This window comes from Phalaenopsis equestris, unplaced genomic scaffold (genome assembly GCF_001263595.1).
Source record: "Phalaenopsis equestris unplaced genomic scaffold, ASM126359v1 Scaffold000149, whole genome shotgun sequence".
Lineage (NCBI taxonomy): Eukaryota > Viridiplantae > Streptophyta > Magnoliopsida > Asparagales > Orchidaceae > Phalaenopsis > Phalaenopsis equestris.
The window spans coordinates 212,714-232,524 of NW_018164591.1; the positions used below are offsets into that span (position 1 = coordinate 212,714).

The window sequence follows — 19,811 nt, forward strand, 5'->3', positions numbered from 1 at the left end:
TTAGGAGTGGAGGAAGAGTATTTTGATCCCCATTTTTAAGAATTAAGGGGATGCACAAGAGTGTGCAAATTATAGAGGAATTAAGTTGATTTGTCATACTTTAAAATTATGGGAGAGGGTAATTGAACATAGGTTAAGACGCATCACAAAAATTTCTCATAATCAATTTGGATTTATGCCTGGCAGGTCTACTATGGAAGCTATACATTTATTGAGAGGTTTGATGGAGAAGTTCAGAGATAATAAGGAGAATCTACATTTGATTTTTATTGATTTAGAAAAGCTTACGATAAGGTTCCAAGAGATATCCTTTGGAGAGTTCTCGAGAAGAAATGTTTGATATGACTTATATTCAAGTCATTAAAGATATGTATACTAGAGCTGTTACTTGTGTTCAAACTGAAGGAGGATTGACAAAATATTTTCCTATTTCTGTTGGTTTACATCAGGGATCGACTTTAAGCCCATATCTTTTTGCTTTAGTTATGGATGGTCTTACTGGACATCTACAAGAGGATGTACCTTGGTGTATGCTTTTTGCTGATGATATTCTTCTCGTGGATAAAACGAGAGAAAAAGCCCAGGAAAAACTTGAATTATGGAGGTCTACATTGGAGTCTAAAGGCCTTCGTTTAAGTAGAACTAAAACTGAATACATGGAATGTAATTTTAGTAGTAATAGCTCTAGTGACAGAAGTGTGACTTTGGGTGATCAAATTATTAAAAGGTGTGAACGATTTAGATATCTTGGGTCCGTTGTCCAAAGCGATGGTGATATAGATGGGGATGTTAATAGTAGAATTCAAGTTGGTTGGTTGAAGTGGAGGAATGCTTCGGGCCTTTTGTGTGATAGAAAAGTACCGCTAAGACTGAAAGGAAAATTTTATAAGATGGTGGTGAGACCTGCAATGCTCTATGGCGCTGAATGTTGGCCTTTAAAAGAGAAGCATAATAATAAGTTAAGTGTTGCCGAGATGAGAATGATTAGGTGGATGAGTGGCTTTACACTTAGAGACAAAATGCGGAATGAATATATTCGTGATAGGGTTGGTGTAGCTCCTGTGACAGACAAAATTAGAGAAAGTCGTCTTAGATGGTTTGGTCATATTAAACGTCGACCATTAGATGATCCGATTAGGAGAGTAGATGTTTTAAATTCGACTTGTGTTAAGAAAGGCAGAGGTAGACCTAGGAAGACTTGGGCTTATTGTATTAAAAATGATCTTAATTTACTAGAACTAAATGATAATATGACACTAAATAGGACGCAATGGAGAAAAAAGATTCATGTAGCCGACCCCACGTAGTGGGATTAAGGCTTTGTTGTTGTTGTTGTTGTTGTTGTACAGAGGTAAGCTAATAGGTTATTAAGATCCATGTGTCTCAAGAAAAAAGAAAAAAGCTTGAGGTCTATAAACGCTATTAACTGCAAGAATATGCTTAGGCCCGAATATTGCATGCACATTCTTCCCATTGAGCCTCATTGATATGCAATGGAACTCAGTCAGCTCACAAAACTTGTGCCCCAACCCCTATCGAAGATGAGAGAATTTTTGTTGATGTTCCGTATCAAATTTTTAGAAGTATGAGATTATAAAAAAAGACACTATCCATAGATTTCGCCGTTTTTAAGGAATTCCGACATGAGATTCGAGATTTCCGATAAGAGTAAGAATTTATGATTAATTATCCGTCTCAATAATAGAAGAGCACTTTTGATTAAAGCTAGTCATTATGGCGATGTTCGTTCTGCATATAGTAGTAATAATTTATATTTTAGAAAATAGAAATTTATCATTGTGAGTTTAGAGTTGTTTTTGAGAAAAATAATGACGACCCAAGCAAGATCGCATAATTCTATTATCCTAAGTTGTTATAGTCCATAATGTCACGACCTCGGGTGCTGAGAATTAACTAAGTTGGGTACTACGATCGAACGATATTAACATCTAACTAACTAATACACATTTTTAAAAACTTTCAATACGTATAAAAGAACAACTAATCCACCAATGCAATAAAATTAAAATCATCCAACAACAGCAACATACATGGAAACATTTCAATCCAAAATTGAACAGTAAATCAAAATCCGACAGAAAAAGAAAAGAAAACTATCATCAAGAAAATACCAAGTAGTGGTGGTCCTTCTTTGATAGACCAAATCTCTTTTATTGGACATATCAATCTATAACTTTTCTTTTCCAGAAAAAAAATATTAATTGCAACTGTAAGTACAACTTAGCGAGTAATTATAATCTAATATGCATTAACTTTCTTATGTCATGATGTGTTATGCATGAATAACCAAAAAGAAAAATGCAGCAAATTTCATTAAAACTTTAACTTTAGCCCTTCCAATTCCACTTTAAGTAATTACCGTTTTTAGTCCTTTTAAAATTCAAAACAGAATTACCGTTATCCTAAAAAATGTGCCCAAATGCACACTCAAAATGTGTTCGAAGACACCCTCATAAATATACCCAAAAGTACCCTCAAATTGCACATGAAGACACAACTTTACCACTTCCATTAACGTGCATGAGTACATCGCATTCTCTATCAGTAATATCTGGAGGTAATTTTGTATGACTTAAACCTTTACTTTTCATTTTCTTTCCTTTAAATTACCTCATTTTAAAGATATTAAACATTTATTTTCCCTTTTCCTGTTCATTTCATTTCATTCTTAAGCTACAACATGCATACAATCATAAAATTTATATGTCTATAACATTAAGGAAATTCTTTATTTTATAAACTTTAAATTTAATACATAGAAGAAAATAATTACTCACCTTAGCCTTAGGAAACCTCTGAAATACTTAAATTTCACTAACTTCTTTGGACAACCGCCTATATTGAATGATTGTGGTATCATTTGATAAGATTTCTATTCCTAAAAAAAATAATTATTGTAACTAATGACATACAATTAAAATAGCAAAATAAATAACTAAGCCATTCATTACCTTATAAGATTTGGTTGGGTTCCTTGCAGAAGTCTTCGCGTTCTTCCTTTCAATTTCAAAACTATAATCTCCTCAACATCAAGTACTTCCTAATTCAAATAAAATTTATTTTAACATTAAATATATAAATAAATACATGTATATAACAGTTGGATAATTTGCTAAATTTTTGACATGAAGATTTACCTTATAAGTTGTTTGGCACGTTCCTCCCCCCAACTCGCACGCTCCTCTGAATTTTCCTTCGAATATGAAATTATTAATTATTAGTCCTGATTTCAATAAAACTTGCCAAAAATATTATTAAATACACCCACACCTTATAACACATATTTATGTATTCTTATAACAATGTAAACAAAATAGTTTATTAAAAAATCTTTATTACCTTATAAACCTTCGGTTGCCTTGCTCTAACCCAATGCACGTAAGCGATCCTCCCCTTTTTCCCTTAGGTCATGTCTCACAGCAACAGATTACGAGAGCACGACAAGCCTTCTCCTCTGCTTCTTTTCCTTCGTAAGACTCAACAACGCTACCTCACGCACAATATCACGAAATCTCCACTTCTTTTCTTCTTCTTCGGTCATAGTTCATCCAACAAAGCACGTAAGGCTTATTTCTCCTCTTTCCTTCTTCTTTGTCTACCTTGTCTTACATCTCACCTGAGCACAATAGCAGGGCACGAAGTCATCCTCCTTCCTTCGTTGTCGCTCGAGTAAGTATCGCGTGACGAGGACAATCGTATCAAACTTCTTCTTTCTCCTCTTCTTCTATCGCATAGTTCGAAACAACATCTGCCACGTTTTCCTTCGATTTCTCCTCCTCCGTTTCTTCCTACAACTAGGGCATGACAATCCTCTCTCCCTATCACTCGATATCCCTCGCTTTGCTTCTTAAAATGATCCTCTCGACTCTTAAGCCTAAGCATAACGACGGTTAGCCCTGATGCATATTCAATTTATTTTATTTTATTTATTTATTTTATTTCTCTTTTATTTCAGTTATTACAATCACTCCTCAGAAAAATGTCATTCTAGAAATTTGAAAATAAACATGAAAGTGAACATACCCCAATTGAAAAACTGTGGATATCTTTCTTGCAACTCAAAAACCTTCTCCAAAGTAGTATCCTTCTCCAATCCAAGCTTCCATAAAATCTTCACAAAATAAATTTCTCTGTTCCGCAGCTTCTTCAAATCATAATCCAAAATCCATTCAGGCTCCTCAATATGAGTCAAATCAGACTGAATGTCAACTGAGTCTGTTATCACCCTACTAGCTTCATCTGTAATATATTTTCTTAGTGAAGAAATATGAAAAATATTACGCACTCTAGGTGATGGTAAAGTCAATCTGTAAGCCACATTCCCAATCTTCTCCAAAATCTAAAAAAAACAGACAGATCTGAGACTCAATTTACCTGCTTTCCCAAATCGTTGCACGCTTTTCAATGGACTAACCTTGATGAAAACAAACTCTCCAACTTCAAAATCAACAAGTCTATGCTTGACATCATAGTATTTCCTCTATCTATCTTGTACTGCCCTCAGTCTGTCTCGGATTAATCTAATCTTCTCAGTAGCATCATCAATTTAATCAACTCCAAGGATCTTTCTTTCACCTATTTCAGCTCAACATTGAGGTGTCCTGCACTTTCTTCCATACAAAATTTGAACTGATGTAGCCCTACCAATAAAAATTACGTAGTTAATTAGTAAAATTCAAAGACTTTAGAGTACATAATCGACAAATTAGTAGCTAAAAATAGAATTGTAAAATTATTTATTAAATTTTTTATATGAAAATCTAGATTCTTGTAGGAATTTTTAGCTTATTTAAATACTTGTTCAGTTATCATAAGCAAATCAAGTTCAAACATTGAAAAAGTTAAACAAATCAAGCTTGAACTGTATGAAAGCTCGACACAAACTCAAGCCAAACATGAACAATTTATAATTATACCAAGTCAGGTCCAAACAATGATACACTCGGCCTGGCTAGGCTTGATTACAACCGTAATGTTGTGTGGTACATGCATGTATCTCAAAATGACCTTGAATTTTGTCATTGACATCGTCTTTAAGGCATGTGCATGAGGTGTTTGCACGAGTTAAATGGGTCATCTATGGACTGAAATTTCTGTGAATTTTAAGGCCTGAAATTATCCAAAATTATTGTTGTTTGTGCCAATATTTTTTATTCAATTATAGGCACATTTTCATTTTAGATCTTTCAAACAACTCCATCTCCATTTGCATATAAATATTGTGAATGGTGATTTTAATGAAAAGGAATGGTTTGAATACAGAAGGTATCATCATTTTGTTTATATATAATTATTAATTATTGCAGTTGGCCCTGCAATCATTAGATTTTCTATTATAAATAGAAAGAAATACATTAGTTCATTTTCACCATTGAAGTTTATTTGCTTCAAATTTCTTAAAGCCCTAAGTTATGCAGTCAGAGTGAAGTTTTGCTCTTATTCATGTGCAAGTGATTGAATTCAATACAGGTTTTATTCAAACTAGTAAAAACTATCGAGTCCTCTATAAGTTCTGTGCAAGTCATGTAATTTATACTTTTATTTTGATCACTCTCCAACATAATATGGTCGTTTTCATTGTTCTTTTTAAGCGACATTCAGATTGAATTTTGATAACATTTTAGCAAAAACTCCCTGACAGGGAGTTACTTGGGCAAAAGCAGGCCTGCTATAAAAGCAATCACAGAATATACAAGCTTTTCCTGACACGTTAGAACATGTAAGGGTATTTAATTTTTTGCAACCCGACATCCTCTCCCCACAAATTTGAGAAAAGCGTTTATGAGATTTCACCTTAAAAGATCTTCAAAGCAATACAATTTCATCGCAATATTAAGAGAAGTGCGTGGGTACTGAATTTGTATTTGTAATTGCATTATACCTTAACGAGAGATTAATGACAAGTTGGCTAGATTAAACAATTTTTTATTATTTTTTATTGGCTGATTTAGATATAAAGATTGAAGGAGTGGGAAGGCAGAGAGAGAGAGAGAAGACATGGAATGGGCTCGACTCTTAAAACCTTCTTGTGCGTTGTGAAGTGGGAGAGGAAGAGGCTTTTGTTGCGCAAGCAGAAATGGGGAGAACTGAGTGTTGTAGCTTGTAAAGTAGTTGAGGCAAGTATGGTTGGCTGCAGGCTGAACGATGATGGGACCAATGGTGGGAGAACATTGAGAGAGAGAACTTGAGGTGAGCGGTTTTGTGAAATCCTATCTGATAGGTGGCTTTTCTGTTGTGATGGTTAAGCAGCTGCTACATGGGCGAGAGGAGTGTGGCTGGAGTGGTGCGAGCTGCTTCGCTTGAGTCCAAGTTTGACAGACAATAAGCTAGAATGAGACGCTAGGAAATTGGAGGTGAGGTTAAAGATGGTTTCAGTGGTATGAATCTATTGTGTGCATGTGAGGGAACAAGGAGATGAGGTGAGGGAACAAGGAGATGAGGTGAGCGGTTTTGTGAAATCTTTGAAAGCCTTGAGTAATACCCAAAATCAAAGCAATATAGCACATATACAACTTTCAAACACAAACGGAACGCCAACATAGCAATAACACAAGGGAAACACTGCAATAATATTGCAATAAACACAACAATAAATTCATTGACTTAAAAAAAAAAAACTATTTCTTGCAACGCTGAACAGTACATCGATGACTTTACAGTGTGCTTTCAATGAAGTAAAACATACTAAACATCCGTCAGTGCTTGACCAAACAACTTCTCATATAGATCTAGAAAATAAACATGAATTTGAGTATTCAAAAAGCCAATATTCAATGGTGCAAATTATTGCAAATGCACTAATATCTATTATTGACTTGGAATCTGACATTGTTTGGTTCTTTGAAATGGATGACACTCATTGATATTGCAGATTACTTGGAGAAACTATCAAATTTCCCAAAGTTTTTGCATTATGACACAGTCCAAGTGACTGATGAGATGCCAGAGATGTATTTAAAAGTATAAAAAATATTGTTGTTACAGTTAAAAAATATCGTTGTTACAGTTAAAAAATATCGTTGTTATAGTTCTGTTTTAAACAGTTTTACCAAACAAGGGTAGCATGGTCATTCTTCCAGAAACAGCTGCACCGTAGCTATTTTCACACAGCTGCACCAAACAAAAAACTAGCTTTCCCGCAGCAGTTTCCTGGGGCAGCACAGCTGTAGTTGAAAAGCTGAGAAGCTGCAGCTGCACCAAACAGAGCCTAAATGTAAAAACTTAGAGAATTGAGAAAAATATAAAATGGCCCGTAGGGAGTCTAAGATAACAATCTATGATGGCTTTAAGCCCATATCTTTTTGCTTTAGTTATGAATGCTCTTACCGGACATTTACAGGAAGATGTACTTCGTGTATGCTTTTCGTTGATGACATCCTCCTTGTGCATAAGCCTAGTGAAAGAGCTCAGGAAACACTTAAACTATGAAGGTTTACTTTGGATTCTAAAGACTTTCGTTTGATTAGAACTAAAACTGAATATATGGACTATAATTTTAGTAGTAATAGCTCTAATGACAGAGTTGTAACTATGGGTGATCAAATTATTAAAAGGTGTGAATGTTTTAGATATCTCAGGTTTATTGTTCAATGAGATGGTGATATAGACAGGGATGTTATTAGCAGAATTCAAGTTGGTTGGGTGAAGTGGAGGAATGCTTCGGATCCATCGTGTATCTATTGTGTGATAGAAAAGTGCTGCTTAGACTTGAAGGAAAATTTTATAGGATGGTGGGGAGACCTGCAATGCTCTATGGCGCAGAATGTTGGTATTTAAAAGAGAAGCATAAAACTAAATTAAGTGTTGTCGAGATGAGAATGCTTAGGTGAATGAAATTAATATATCTGTGATATCGTTGGTGTAGCTCCAGTGGCACAAAAAATTAGAGAGGGTTGCCTTAGATGGTTTGGTCACATTAAATGTCGATCATCTAATGATCCGGTTAGGAGAGTAGATGTTTTAGATTCGCCTTATGTTAATAAAGGCAAAGGTAGATGTAAAAAAATTTGGGCACATTGTATAAAAAATAATCTTAATTTATTAGAATTAAATGAAAATATGACACTCAATATGATGCAATGGAGAAAAAGGATTCATATAAACCCAACTTAGAAGGATAAAGACCAATGTTAGCTGTTGTTCTTGTTGAATATAGAATGACATGTGTTTCAGAATTGCCAAATATGGATGTGAGAATAGATTTCATAGTGGAGTTACCTTAGACACATCAAAGCAATAACTTGATTATGGTTTTGGTAGATCAATTCCAGAGTTTCCAAAGTAGAAAGCGAAGCCTCTCCTATTTGGGGAGAGTGACATGGGAGCAACACTGTGGGATCACAGAATCCCAAGATAATAGGACCGAATCGGGACAAGTTCATGTCATGGCTTGTAGCAAGAAAATTCTCGTCTAAAGACTCAGATTCAAGATCCATCGAGCGAGCAGCCCTTATAGGCCCTATTTTTATTTATTTTTTTATTAAAATTAGGGTTATTTTGAGAGGAAACTATTTATATCTTGTTATTTCCTGTTTTTGCAGACTTTAACTTTGGTTTTGTTTTTTTGGATATTTTATTCTCTAACTTTCTACTCTAAATAGTGTTGTATCATTTTTCATTTGCTAGTAGTGTTATTGTAGCTCATACACGAACAAGCGGCAGATCTCCCTCGGCAATTGTGCCTTGTCAAAGCTGACTCCTCTAGGTTCTCTCAGCTGTTTTGAGCCCGAAAAGCCGCCAAACACTTACCATCCACTTCCAAATATTGTTATTCCACAATCACCACCCTGCTATATCCATCTCTTAACCGCCTTCTAAGAGCCCTAAAATAGTGTCAGCTGGTCTTTCTAACAAAATTTTTAAAGCATAGTAACATGTTTTAATCTAAGGAAAACTTAAATACAAGGGCATCAATTATCAAGAAATATAATTGTGATGTTCTTTTAACAGAAAACACAGGCATCAGCAACAAACCTGAGAAAACAAGCCAAAGGGTGTCTGCTCAGTTCGCATTACTTGGCCTCTTCCACCACAGGTCGAACATATTCTCAATTTGGAGCCAATTTTAGATCCAGTACCAGCACATGCATCACAGGTCTCCAAATGAGACAGCTCAATTTCTTTTTCTGCTCCAAATATGGCCTCTGAAAACTCCAAAATCATATCATATCTGCAGACAAAATACATTGAATCACCAACTACAAAATCTCAAAACAAGACGTGCCTCATTTACAACAGAAATGATGAATAAAACTAAGGTAGCATCTTTAACATATAAAGTACTTAAAATCGTTCAAATACAAGAATGAGCCACCAATAAATTATATAAATGTTATTCCAAAAGATGTAAGCATGTCCAGAAGTATCCAACTAGAGAGCATACAGCTCAAAACAGAAGAAGCATCTGCTATTCTAAAAATTAAGAAAATTATTCAGGATTAGAAGTTGTATGCAAATTCGCCTGATAAATTGTACTGAAATTTCAGAATATCAATCTGGATGACTGGGATTTACTAAGAGCTCAATATTGGATCCCCATCAAAGAGAATACGAACAAAAATAAACACTAAAGTGGGACACGAGAGATTTGGGGGAGGGGGCTGGGGGTGCAGGGTTGGTGCGGGGGCAACATCCAAAGAAAGAAAACTTCAGATCATGCATAGATACCTAAGTGACTTCAACCGATTGGAATTGCATTGAAATTTGAACAAGTAAAAAAATTTAACTAGACATAATAATCAAAAGATAATTTTCATACTTCAAAATCCCAAATGAGCTTCTTTCAATTCAAAAAATTTACACCACAAAACACCAGTAACAAATAATTAGACGGGATGTATGGTGAATTAGCTAATCAGTCAAAAGCATTATTCAATTGCAGAGAAGTCCCTATACAAAATTAAAAATAAAGAACGATGAAAAGAAGTTGAGCTGCACCTCAGACATCCAAATTTTGGGAGGTGGGCTGAAAGGATTAACCCTTAACTTAGTTAATGTTTCGGCACAATGGAGTGAGAATCATCATTCCAAAACCAATACATTAGTATTTCAAACTCTGGCGAGCTGGGAAGGGCAATAATACTGCATACAATAGGAGGTTCCTTTTGGCAGGACATCGTTGTTTGCATCAGGGAGCCTTGCTCGCCAATGTGGCATGGAGAGGATCTCTAGTGCTATAAAGTTGTATAAAAAATTCAGGTTAAGTTTGTTATTTGATATCATAGATGATAGCAAACCATCTTCTACAATGCCATGATAGCTAGCATAAGAGGAATAAGTTCATCCAATATATATATTTTATTCCGGGTAATTTCTTCATTTTGCTTGTTGATACACCAATAAAATAATCATTTTTTCATATGTATTTAAAGATTATATGAGGTGATATTGCACTTTAAAGAAATGTATTTACATGTTTTCTTGCAGATATACTAAGTCTAGGCATTTGGAGCTTAAAGGATGCAAATAGTACGAAATTTGGAGCCAAGAGTGGCATTTTCTAAAAAATTGAACTGGCGCCAGAGACGATTATTTTCACAAATGCGTTGAATTTTGATGGATTTTGAAGAGGTGCCGATGGAGACTCTTGGGAAATTCGTCCCTGCATAATAAAAGAGTGTTTTTATGTCAGAAAAGGTGGTCTGTGTTTATTGTTAGTGAGTGAGGCGTGATATCTAAGTTGGTGAAGTGTTGCAAGTGTCTCTAAGACTTGTAAGAGGAGAGGGAAAATGAGAGATTCTTCTTCCTTACATTTCTAAGAGAGATTTGAGTGTTATTGTAAAGAGAGAAAGAGATTCAAAGGAACTTCAAGGAATTGCTTGGGGAAGAGATCGAGTTAAGTTGTTTCAATTTTTTTTCATGTTTTGTAAAGTTGTTTTCATATATATAATCCATATTTTGTTGCATCATCTTCATGAATTCTGAGTAGAATTCTTTGTCATTCTCCCTACAAAGAGAAATGATCATGTGAAGAATCAAGATTGTTGTGCAATATTTTAATTTCATATTTGTGATGATTCAAACTTCGAACTTTATTTACTTTTCGATTTGGCCAATTGAATTGTTAAAATTTGTTGTGAAACATACGATCTGAAAGGAATATGTTTTCCACAACAAAGAATCACATTCAATTTCATGGATGAGATGTAGTACATGAGGTTGAGGTCACATTCAATTTCATGGATGAGAATGTAGTACATGAGGTTGAGTCATGAGGTTGAGGGTAAATAAATAGGAATATATTCATTGATGAGCGTAGAATTAGAGATTTTAGAGTGGCGGATTAAATTCCTCAATTTAGTCTAGGCGTTCGGAAACTAAAGCGAGATGTTAGCCTTCAAACGAGGGGAACGTGGGAATTCTGGAGTAAGAGTCAGTATCTTCTCAGCATAATCGCGGATTTAGGGACTAAACACTAGATTAGTCAATGTTATTTATCAATTCTAAAAAGGATAAAGAATATAATTGCTCATATTTGACACAATACAATTTTCTTCAATTTGATGATCCACTGACTATAATCTCATTGTAAGGAGAATGATGATTTCTTAAATTTGAACTCTTCGTCACAAAACCTAGTTTAATTTTAGAAAATTTATATTTTAAGTTTAGAGATTAGTGTAATAAACTTAGTTTCTTTAACAACATTAAACAAATTTCGACCTGTTTTCTTACTTATGTTTTATATAGTTTAAATATTATGCTTTTGCGTGATTTTCTAAACAAATTTTTACTTCCCTGGGATGGATACTCAAGACTATTAGTCCTTTATTATTTGAGCGATACATATACTTGCATTTACAACCTAGTGACGATTTGAAATTGAAAGTCAACCTTAATTAACCAGGAGTGGCAACTTAGATATTTTAAAAGAGAAAACTTATTATACTGAAGTAAATTTTATTGAGGTTAGTTTGCATATTATTCTGTGTAGCTGTCTTGTGTGTTGTGGTGTTGAAAAACATTTATAACGTATAACAAAAACCCGCATCACTTGTGCTTAACGGAACCAATTATTTATTTTCAATTAAAAACTAGACCTAAGCAGGCGTTTATGAAAATTACAGGGACCAAAGTACGTGTCAAACAACCCTAAACCAAGGTTAACTTACTATGACTAATCAACAAGAAAGCAAATTAACTTGGAGCTGAACTCAAGTTCAAGTGACAGACAGATGCAACCCTTGGTAAAAGTTTCTATCACGTTGGAAGAGCATGACTTCTGCTCCAAGAAAAATGCAGATCCCAATTTCAGTAAGTTCTATGCACTAAAGATAAATGAAAACATGCCAAGACAGATCAGAATTTTCTCATATACTGTATGTTGTTATATTCCATTTTATTGCTCTTTCTTTTCCAAAAAAACACTTGGTTTTAATAATTTCCCTCCCTCAAAACCTCATCACCAAGATTGGGTTAAACTCTGCATCCCACCTTTCCTCCCACACTCCGTTCTTAGATAGGCAAGCATCACAGTAATACTCAGATTCATCTCATTAACATAGTCATAAAAATATCGAAAGGTGAACAAAAAGTTCAACAAAACAAGTTTAAGCATAAAAAAAGCAAAGTGATGCATAAATCGCATAGCTGCAACTATCACACCATGTGATGTGCTTGTTGACCGCATTTTCTGTGAGTTCTTAGCCTCCTACTCCTAGAACTCAGGATCTAGCTTTAGGAGTTCCTTATTGACCATCCTAGCGGACTAGTAATGAAGCCTACCTCCCATAGAACTTCAAACCACTTCTTGACTCATTTTTGTGAAGACCTCGCATTGTTAGTCCCAAACACCTGATTTTTAGTTGCAAAGACTAAGGACTAACATGAAGAGGGCCCGAAAATGAGTTCCTACAGGATCAAACGGCCTTAGGCAAACCATTTATGACTCTTAACACTCGCGAACGCCGTAATTTACGCACTCACTGCACCACGCACGATGTTGACTTGAATTGACTTGCTCGTCGGCGAACTCGTCTGGACGACCCCGGATGACGAAATGGACCGCGTTAGCGCATCCAGAACGTCAATTTTAACTAGGAAGGACACCCATATTGCAATAGTTCCACGCGCAAGCAATTAACACAAAAATCGATGCACGTTTTTTTTATTACCAAGGCGCGGGCTCAGGCTCAACCCAGGTTCAAATCGGATTCGATTCGGGTTGGACTCGGGTTGAACAAGGGTTAAACGGTTTTAAATTTTATATTTTTGAATTTTAAGTCATTTAATTTCACCCTAATTAAATTCATTTGAAAGTTATTACCAGCCAAATAAAACTCCTCTCTATGGAAATCATTCAATTCCCCGCCCAACGCAAGCTTAACGACTATTTCGAAATTGAGGGATACAAATCTTGCTCGGGGTTTCTCCTTTCATGGATTTGGCTCTCCTGCTCGCCTCACCCGCTCCTCCTCTGTTCGGTCCCCACTCCCCTTCTGCGCCAAATACGCTCGCCTCCTCCCTCTCACGCGCGACAAAGCAAACGCTAGGCCCTGCTCCCCCTCTGCGATCCGAGTTCCTCTCTCCTACTTGCCTCCTTCCGCGCAGAGACGCTTGCCTCCTTCCGCGCAGAGACGCTTGCCTCCTCCCTCTACGCCAAAAACGCTCGCCTCCTCCCTCTGCACAAAATATCGCCACATCCCCTTTCTCTCGACACCGAAGCCACTCGTCTTCCTGTCTGCTCTCCTCTCTGCACCGAGACCAAACCACTCAACTCCCTCTCGATCCCGCTCGCCTCTTCACCTCAGCACAGAGACCCCCCGCTCGCCTCCTCTCTCATCGACCAAAAAAAAAATCCCCCGCCTGCGCCTCCACTCTCTCAACAAAACTCCTCTCTTGACTGAAGGCCTCCTCTGCAACCGAAACCCTCACTCGTTCAGCTCACCCGCTCGAGACTCATCCCAGCTTGACTCCCTCCCACAGTCGCGCCTCACTCCCTCGCGACAGATTTTGCTTGCTTCTCCTCTCTACACCCGAAATCCTTGCGAGCTCCCTGCTTCTCAACTCACGATCTACCTCCGACGACATCTTCCACCAGCAGCTGGCGAACCCACCGCTTTTTATCCAGCTAACTGCAAGCTCCCTCCCATTCGCAAAGGTATGCTTCTTCCCCCTTCCTACTTCGGCACGAGCAGCTTTTCTGCATCTTCCCCTTCTTGGACTTCAAAGTATGCAATTAAATTTCTCTGCTTACCAAGTTACTGAAACTTGTCTTTGTTCCAATTCTAGCGCATCTGCTTTGCTTCTGCCATGCATTTTTTTTGCTATTTTATTACCGTAATTGACTGGCTGTAACTTATGAAGGGAAAAGAAGGTACACATACATGCCACTTAACTTTTATGTATTTACATATCTAACACCCAAACTTCAATTTTTACACAAATAACACTCAAATCCTTCCTAGCACATAACAAATATCACCATTTTAACTTTCAAGAAAGTGAAATACGCATGTTCATGCATAGGTAAGTTGTTATGTAAGTAAAAATCGTTGTTTTGGTGATGACATGTAAATTCATGAGAATTAAGTGGTTTGTATTTAATTGCCATTTGTTTCATGAGAATTAAGTGGTCTGTATTTAATTGCCATTTGTTTTTTTTCTGTTTCCGTTTAAACCATGCAAGAATTAACTTCATTCCTTCTAAGGAGTGGTTTCATTTTTCGAAGCCTGAGTGCTTTAGGGGGGATCTAAATAAAGTTTGCTACTTGGGGTGGAAGAATTTACAGAAAATAAAATTGAATTCTCTTACTTTTCTAATTGATTGCACCTTTTAGCCTATGATCAGACCTGCTTTTAGCCTATGATTTTAGCCTATGATCAGACCTGTTCAACTATATTTGTGTTGTTGTTGCTTCTCGGATTGTACTGCTGTTTCTGAGGGGCTTTGTGCCGCATCTAAAGTGTTGTTTGGTAGCTTTAGGGGTGTTGGAAAGTGCTGGAAAGTACTTGAAAGTGTTGTCTGGTGTTGTAGGTGGTTGTTTGAGAGCTGTAGGTGGCTGTTTGAGAGTTGTAGATTGTTGTTTGAAGTTGTTAATTGCTGTAGGTGGCTGTTTGGGAGTTGTTAATTGTTGTATGTGGATGTTTGGGATTTTTTAATTGTTGTTTGGGCGCTCCAGGAAGCTTAAGACTGCTGTAGGTTGTGGCTTATGACTTAAAATTGATGTTTGGGTGTTGTAGGAAGCATTGAACTTGTTGTTTGGAGTCACTCGAGGCTTTAAAATTGTTGTGTAAGGTTGCACATTAATGTTTGGAGTTGTTTGAGGCTTTAAAATCGCTGTGTAGTGTTGCACATTGCTGTTTGGAGTCATTCAAGGCTTTAAAACTGTTGTGTAAGGTTGCATGTTGCTGTATGGATTCATAGGAAGTCATACAAGTGTTGTGTAGTGTTGCATATTGCTGTTTGGATTCGTAGGAAGATATACAAATGTTGTGTGGTGTTGCATATTGCTGCCCGGAACCGTAGGAAGTCATACCTCCCTTGCTATTTGTTTCCCGGAGCCGTGGGAGGTCATAGAATCGCCGCACACGCTTGCTAGTTGCTGCCCGGAGCCGTAGAAGGCGAAGGATCGCCGTACAAGCTTGCAAGTTGCTGTCCGGAGTTGTAGGAAGCCTTAGGACCACCCGTTTGGAATTCCTAGTTGTTGTTACAACTTGTTTTGCTGCTTACTGTTTTTCTTTTTTTTCTGCAATTTATTTAAATTCCCTGCAAAATATATCACGTTTTGTGAGCTAAACACGCAACAGGGATATCAGCAGCAGATATGTCAGATACACAGGTACATTTTGTTTATTATTATTTTTTTACTGCAATTTACTCTTGCTCTAATATATCATGCAGACACTGATTGCGATTTCATGTTCAAAACAAAACAATTTTAAAAAATTAAACAACATTTTCAAAACAAAAAAATATATAACACATACTTTTGAATTTACAGGTTCCTCGGATGAGGTAAACTACGTAAACAACATTTTCAAAACAAAAAAATATATAACACGTACTTTTGAATTTACAGGTTCCTCGGACGAGGTAAACTACGGTTGCTAACGAGATCTCTCCAGTTTAAATGAGCTTAACAACTTGCTTAAACTAAATAAATTCAAAAGAAAAAATGGTACCGGAACGAGGAAACCGTGGGATCCTAACCGGTGTCACTCTAATCAACTTTAACCTCACTCATAATGTTTGAATGACAACAAAACCAAAACCTTGAAATACACTTGGTAAAACCTGTTGAAACTTAGACTTTAGGACTGCTACCTCGACGAAAAGTTTGGAGCCAGCTTTGTGGGCAGCATGGCAAGGAGCTTGGATCGAGCAACAAGAGAATATTCTTCACTAATCTCTCTTTCCTTAGTCTAAATAACAACTCATAGGACTTCAAGGTAGCTTGCCCAGTACGACGTAAATCCTCACACGCTCTTTCGGCTCCTGTGTAACCTTGTTGTGCAACGTAAGTTGTAACTCGTCTTAGGTTCCGAGATTGTCGAATGATACGACGTAAACCCTCATATCTCTGCGGGCTATTTGCATAATCGTATATTATGCAAATGTAAGTCTCAAATAATAAAATTATCAAGGATTAAACACCTAAATAACAAAAATACCATAATCTCTAAAAATGCAGCCACACATTAGGATAGTTTGGGAAATCACTGAGGGTTCTCCTCAGGATCTGTGACGTCCTCTAACTTCTCTTTCCTTTGGACTCATGAAAAAACTGTTCCTACTTGAGCCACTCTCATTTGTTTTTTCACGTCCTACCGTGAAAGCCTAAGCCTCGAATTTTTTAAGACTATTAACTCTGATCATTATCGAGAGTTTTCTCAAGTGACCCCCGTCATTTGAGATGTAATTAGCTACAGGGGTTTGCCTCTATAGGGAACTTGAAACCCAGGTAAAATAAACTCTATTTAATCTTTATATTAAATAAAGGAACTTATCGGTCACACATAAAAAAATTCGTAGACCAAACGGATGTCACAAATCTCATAGTTTGCAGGATTGGGTTTATCGCCGATCATCGCATCGCCGATGTATACACTTATCTTTCGGGAAGGTGTAGTATTCGCGGTATCGGGCACGATTATGTAAACTATTAGACGAATGAGATTCATTTGGTCTCATTTTTTCAAAATTAAAACACGCTACTTTCAAAACCAAAACTATTTTCAATTTTTAAAATCAAAAAGTTGATCGACAGTGCTGCAGCTACCCGATAACCAATCAAGAGAGCTATAGGATTCATGCATAACAAAATTTTTGATAGAGAATCCTCATATTTCATATGGAATTTGTAACTCACCGAATATCCTCGCCATTTATAGTAGCACCTCGCCTCTGTGTTCTGAAAGCAGCTTGGTCCATACCAGAAAAACCTCCCATAGTGGCTCCAAAGAAAGTTTCAAAGAGGTCAAAAGGATTAGCCTGCATTGTCAAACGATTAAGAACTTAAATGAAACATTAAGCAAAATCAATAAATCAAGGAAACTTCCATAACTACTTAGTAATGCTGCAATGTAAAGAATGCTGCATGCAATAAACAAGTTAACATGACTTGGTTTGAAATTTTAAGCAGTGATTAACCAAAAGATGATTTATCATGCAGGACAACAATTAAGAATGTCAGCAATACCGTATAAGTTCCTGATGAACCCCCTACTGCACTCTTCACTCCAGCTTCACCATACTGATCATACAAAGCTCTCTTTTTCTCATCTGACAATACCTAACAAAAAAATCAATCGTTATAAGAAAATCAATCATTCTGCAGAAGATGGAAATAAACTACTGCTAAAAATTTAAGTATCCCACCTAAAATAGCAGAAGAGGGAATGAAAAAACCAACTAAAACAAACAAATGCACATCCAATGAAAAGTATAGAAATCAAAATCAAAATAAAAATTACATTTGTCTGACTATATGTGGTACTGGAGAAGCAAAGAACAAGGGGAAAACCAAATATTATTGTTGAATTCAAATAGGTACTTCCAACTTCATCAACGGAAATAAGAAATAACAATAACATGGCACACAAACTCATACTAGGAGGTCAATCCAGGGGTGGTGGTGGTCGTTATGTGGAAGGGAGATAAGGGGCTGGAATGATGGTATGGGTGCTGGTGGCAGCAGCAGCAACAGCAAGGGGTTTTCGGGGCTGCAGTTTAGGAGCAGCAGCAAGTACAGAGCAGCTGGACAGCATGTAGGCAGGTCAAAAAAGCAGCAGTTAGCAGTTTGGGATGGCAACAAGGTGGAATGCAGGTTATGGAAGGCAATATCAGGGTAGATGGCTGGTTCTGGAATGTAGGAACAGTAATTAGGCTGCGGGGAAACAGGGAGGCGGTTCAGGGTGGCTGAAACAGCAGCTAGGTGGCAGGGCGCAGATTCCAGGAGCTGAAACAGCAATAGGGCGGCCAGGGGGGTGGTTGGCGGCTGCAGGAAACACCGAAGAAAACTGTTTTCTGGGTGGCTGCAGCAGGGAAAGCAACAGAGGCAGTCAACGGAGGGCTGCAGAGGAAGGACAGATGAGGATAATCACCACTACGTAAGCGAGATATAGCCAGAACACCACTCGACCTTTGAACACAGCCCTAGAAGGGAAAACCATAGATGTTGGCGGCTGTCCCGAACAACCAAACACCAAAAACTAAAAAATAAGCACGGAAAAGCAAATAAATAGCACTATGGCAATTGGGATGCCAATTGTAGTTCGAATACTTACTCTTGGACTCATTCAACTTATTGGGATGCCAATTGTAGTTCGAATACTTACTCTTCGAATACTTACTGAAGAAGACTATGGGGTGCCCTCCCAGGATCAAAACTGCTCCAATCCCTACATTAGAGGCATCACATTCCATCTCGAATAACAGACTAAAATATGCTAAAGCTTACATTGAGGCCTAAGTCATCTTCTCCTTACGGATGTCAAAGATAGATTGAGTTGTCTTTGTTCACTAAAATTCCTCGTCTTTCAAGAGCTCTGTTAGGGGAGTTGTGATGATGCTAAAGCTCCTAATGAATCTTCTATAAAATGATGTCAATCCTAAAAATGCCACATCTCTATAAAGAATTGTGAGAGCGTCCAACTCACAATAGCCTCTATTTTGTAAGATCTATTTGAATGTTTGTACCAGATACAATATAACCCAGAAAAACATATTCATGTTGTCATGAAGGGGCACATCTTCAGGTAGGCATTTAACTTCTCCAATCACAGAACCTCAAAGGCCAATCTTACATGTTGCAAGTGCTCTTCCTCAGATGTGTTGTAGATGAGAATGCCAAAAAAATACATAACCACAAACTTTTCAATGTAAGCCTGAAATACCTGATTCATCATCCTCATGAAAGTGTTAGGTGCACTGGATAGTTAAGAGGGCATGGTTGTCCACTCGTATAGCACATCTCAGGTCTTGAAGGTAGTCGTCCATTCATCCCTTGGTTTCATCCTGATCTCGTGAAATTTATTGTGCGAGTCAAACTTGGAAAAGATGATGTATCTCAGGAACTGATCCAGTAAAACATTGAGGCGAGGTATTAAAAAAGCTGTATTCGATGATGATCTTATTGATAGCTCGGGTATCAATACACATTATTCACGAACCATCCTTCTTAAGCATCATCAAGATAGGAACAACATGTAGATTGATGCTCTCCCTCACCAACCGTCTAGCAATAAGGTTTTACAATAATCGTTACAGCTCCTCATACTCTGGTCTCAATCTTTAAGCAGACTGGTTAGGCAACATCGACCTAGTGTTAAGATCTATAGTAGGTTGAATG

The 19,811-nt window shown here is 37.1% G+C and overlaps 1 protein-coding gene and 1 long non-coding RNA gene across 3 annotated transcripts in view; both read right to left on the bottom strand.

Moving 5' to 3' along the window:
- Positions 1-19,811, bottom strand: part of LOC110021816 (chaperone protein DnaJ) — a 73,870-nt gene that overhangs the window by 27,432 nt on the left and 26,627 nt on the right. For both annotated transcript variants that reach the window (XM_020720481.1, XM_020720480.1), the window contains exons 3-5: positions 17,661-17,753; positions 17,331-17,452; positions 8,995-9,190 (exon numbers count right to left, since the gene is read on the bottom strand). In XM_020720481.1, the coding sequence (XP_020576140.1) occupies positions 8,995-9,190; positions 17,331-17,452; positions 17,661-17,753 (411 nt within the window). The remainder of the gene's footprint in view (positions 1-8,994; positions 9,191-17,330; positions 17,453-17,660; positions 17,754-19,811) is intronic.
- On the bottom strand, positions 2,984-3,998 carry LOC110021817. The gene is made up of 3 exons (XR_002293708.1): positions 3,361-3,998; positions 3,159-3,214; positions 2,984-3,061 (listed from the first exon to the last, which is right to left on the bottom strand). It is a non-coding gene; the product is annotated as an uncharacterized LOC110021817 (long non-coding RNA).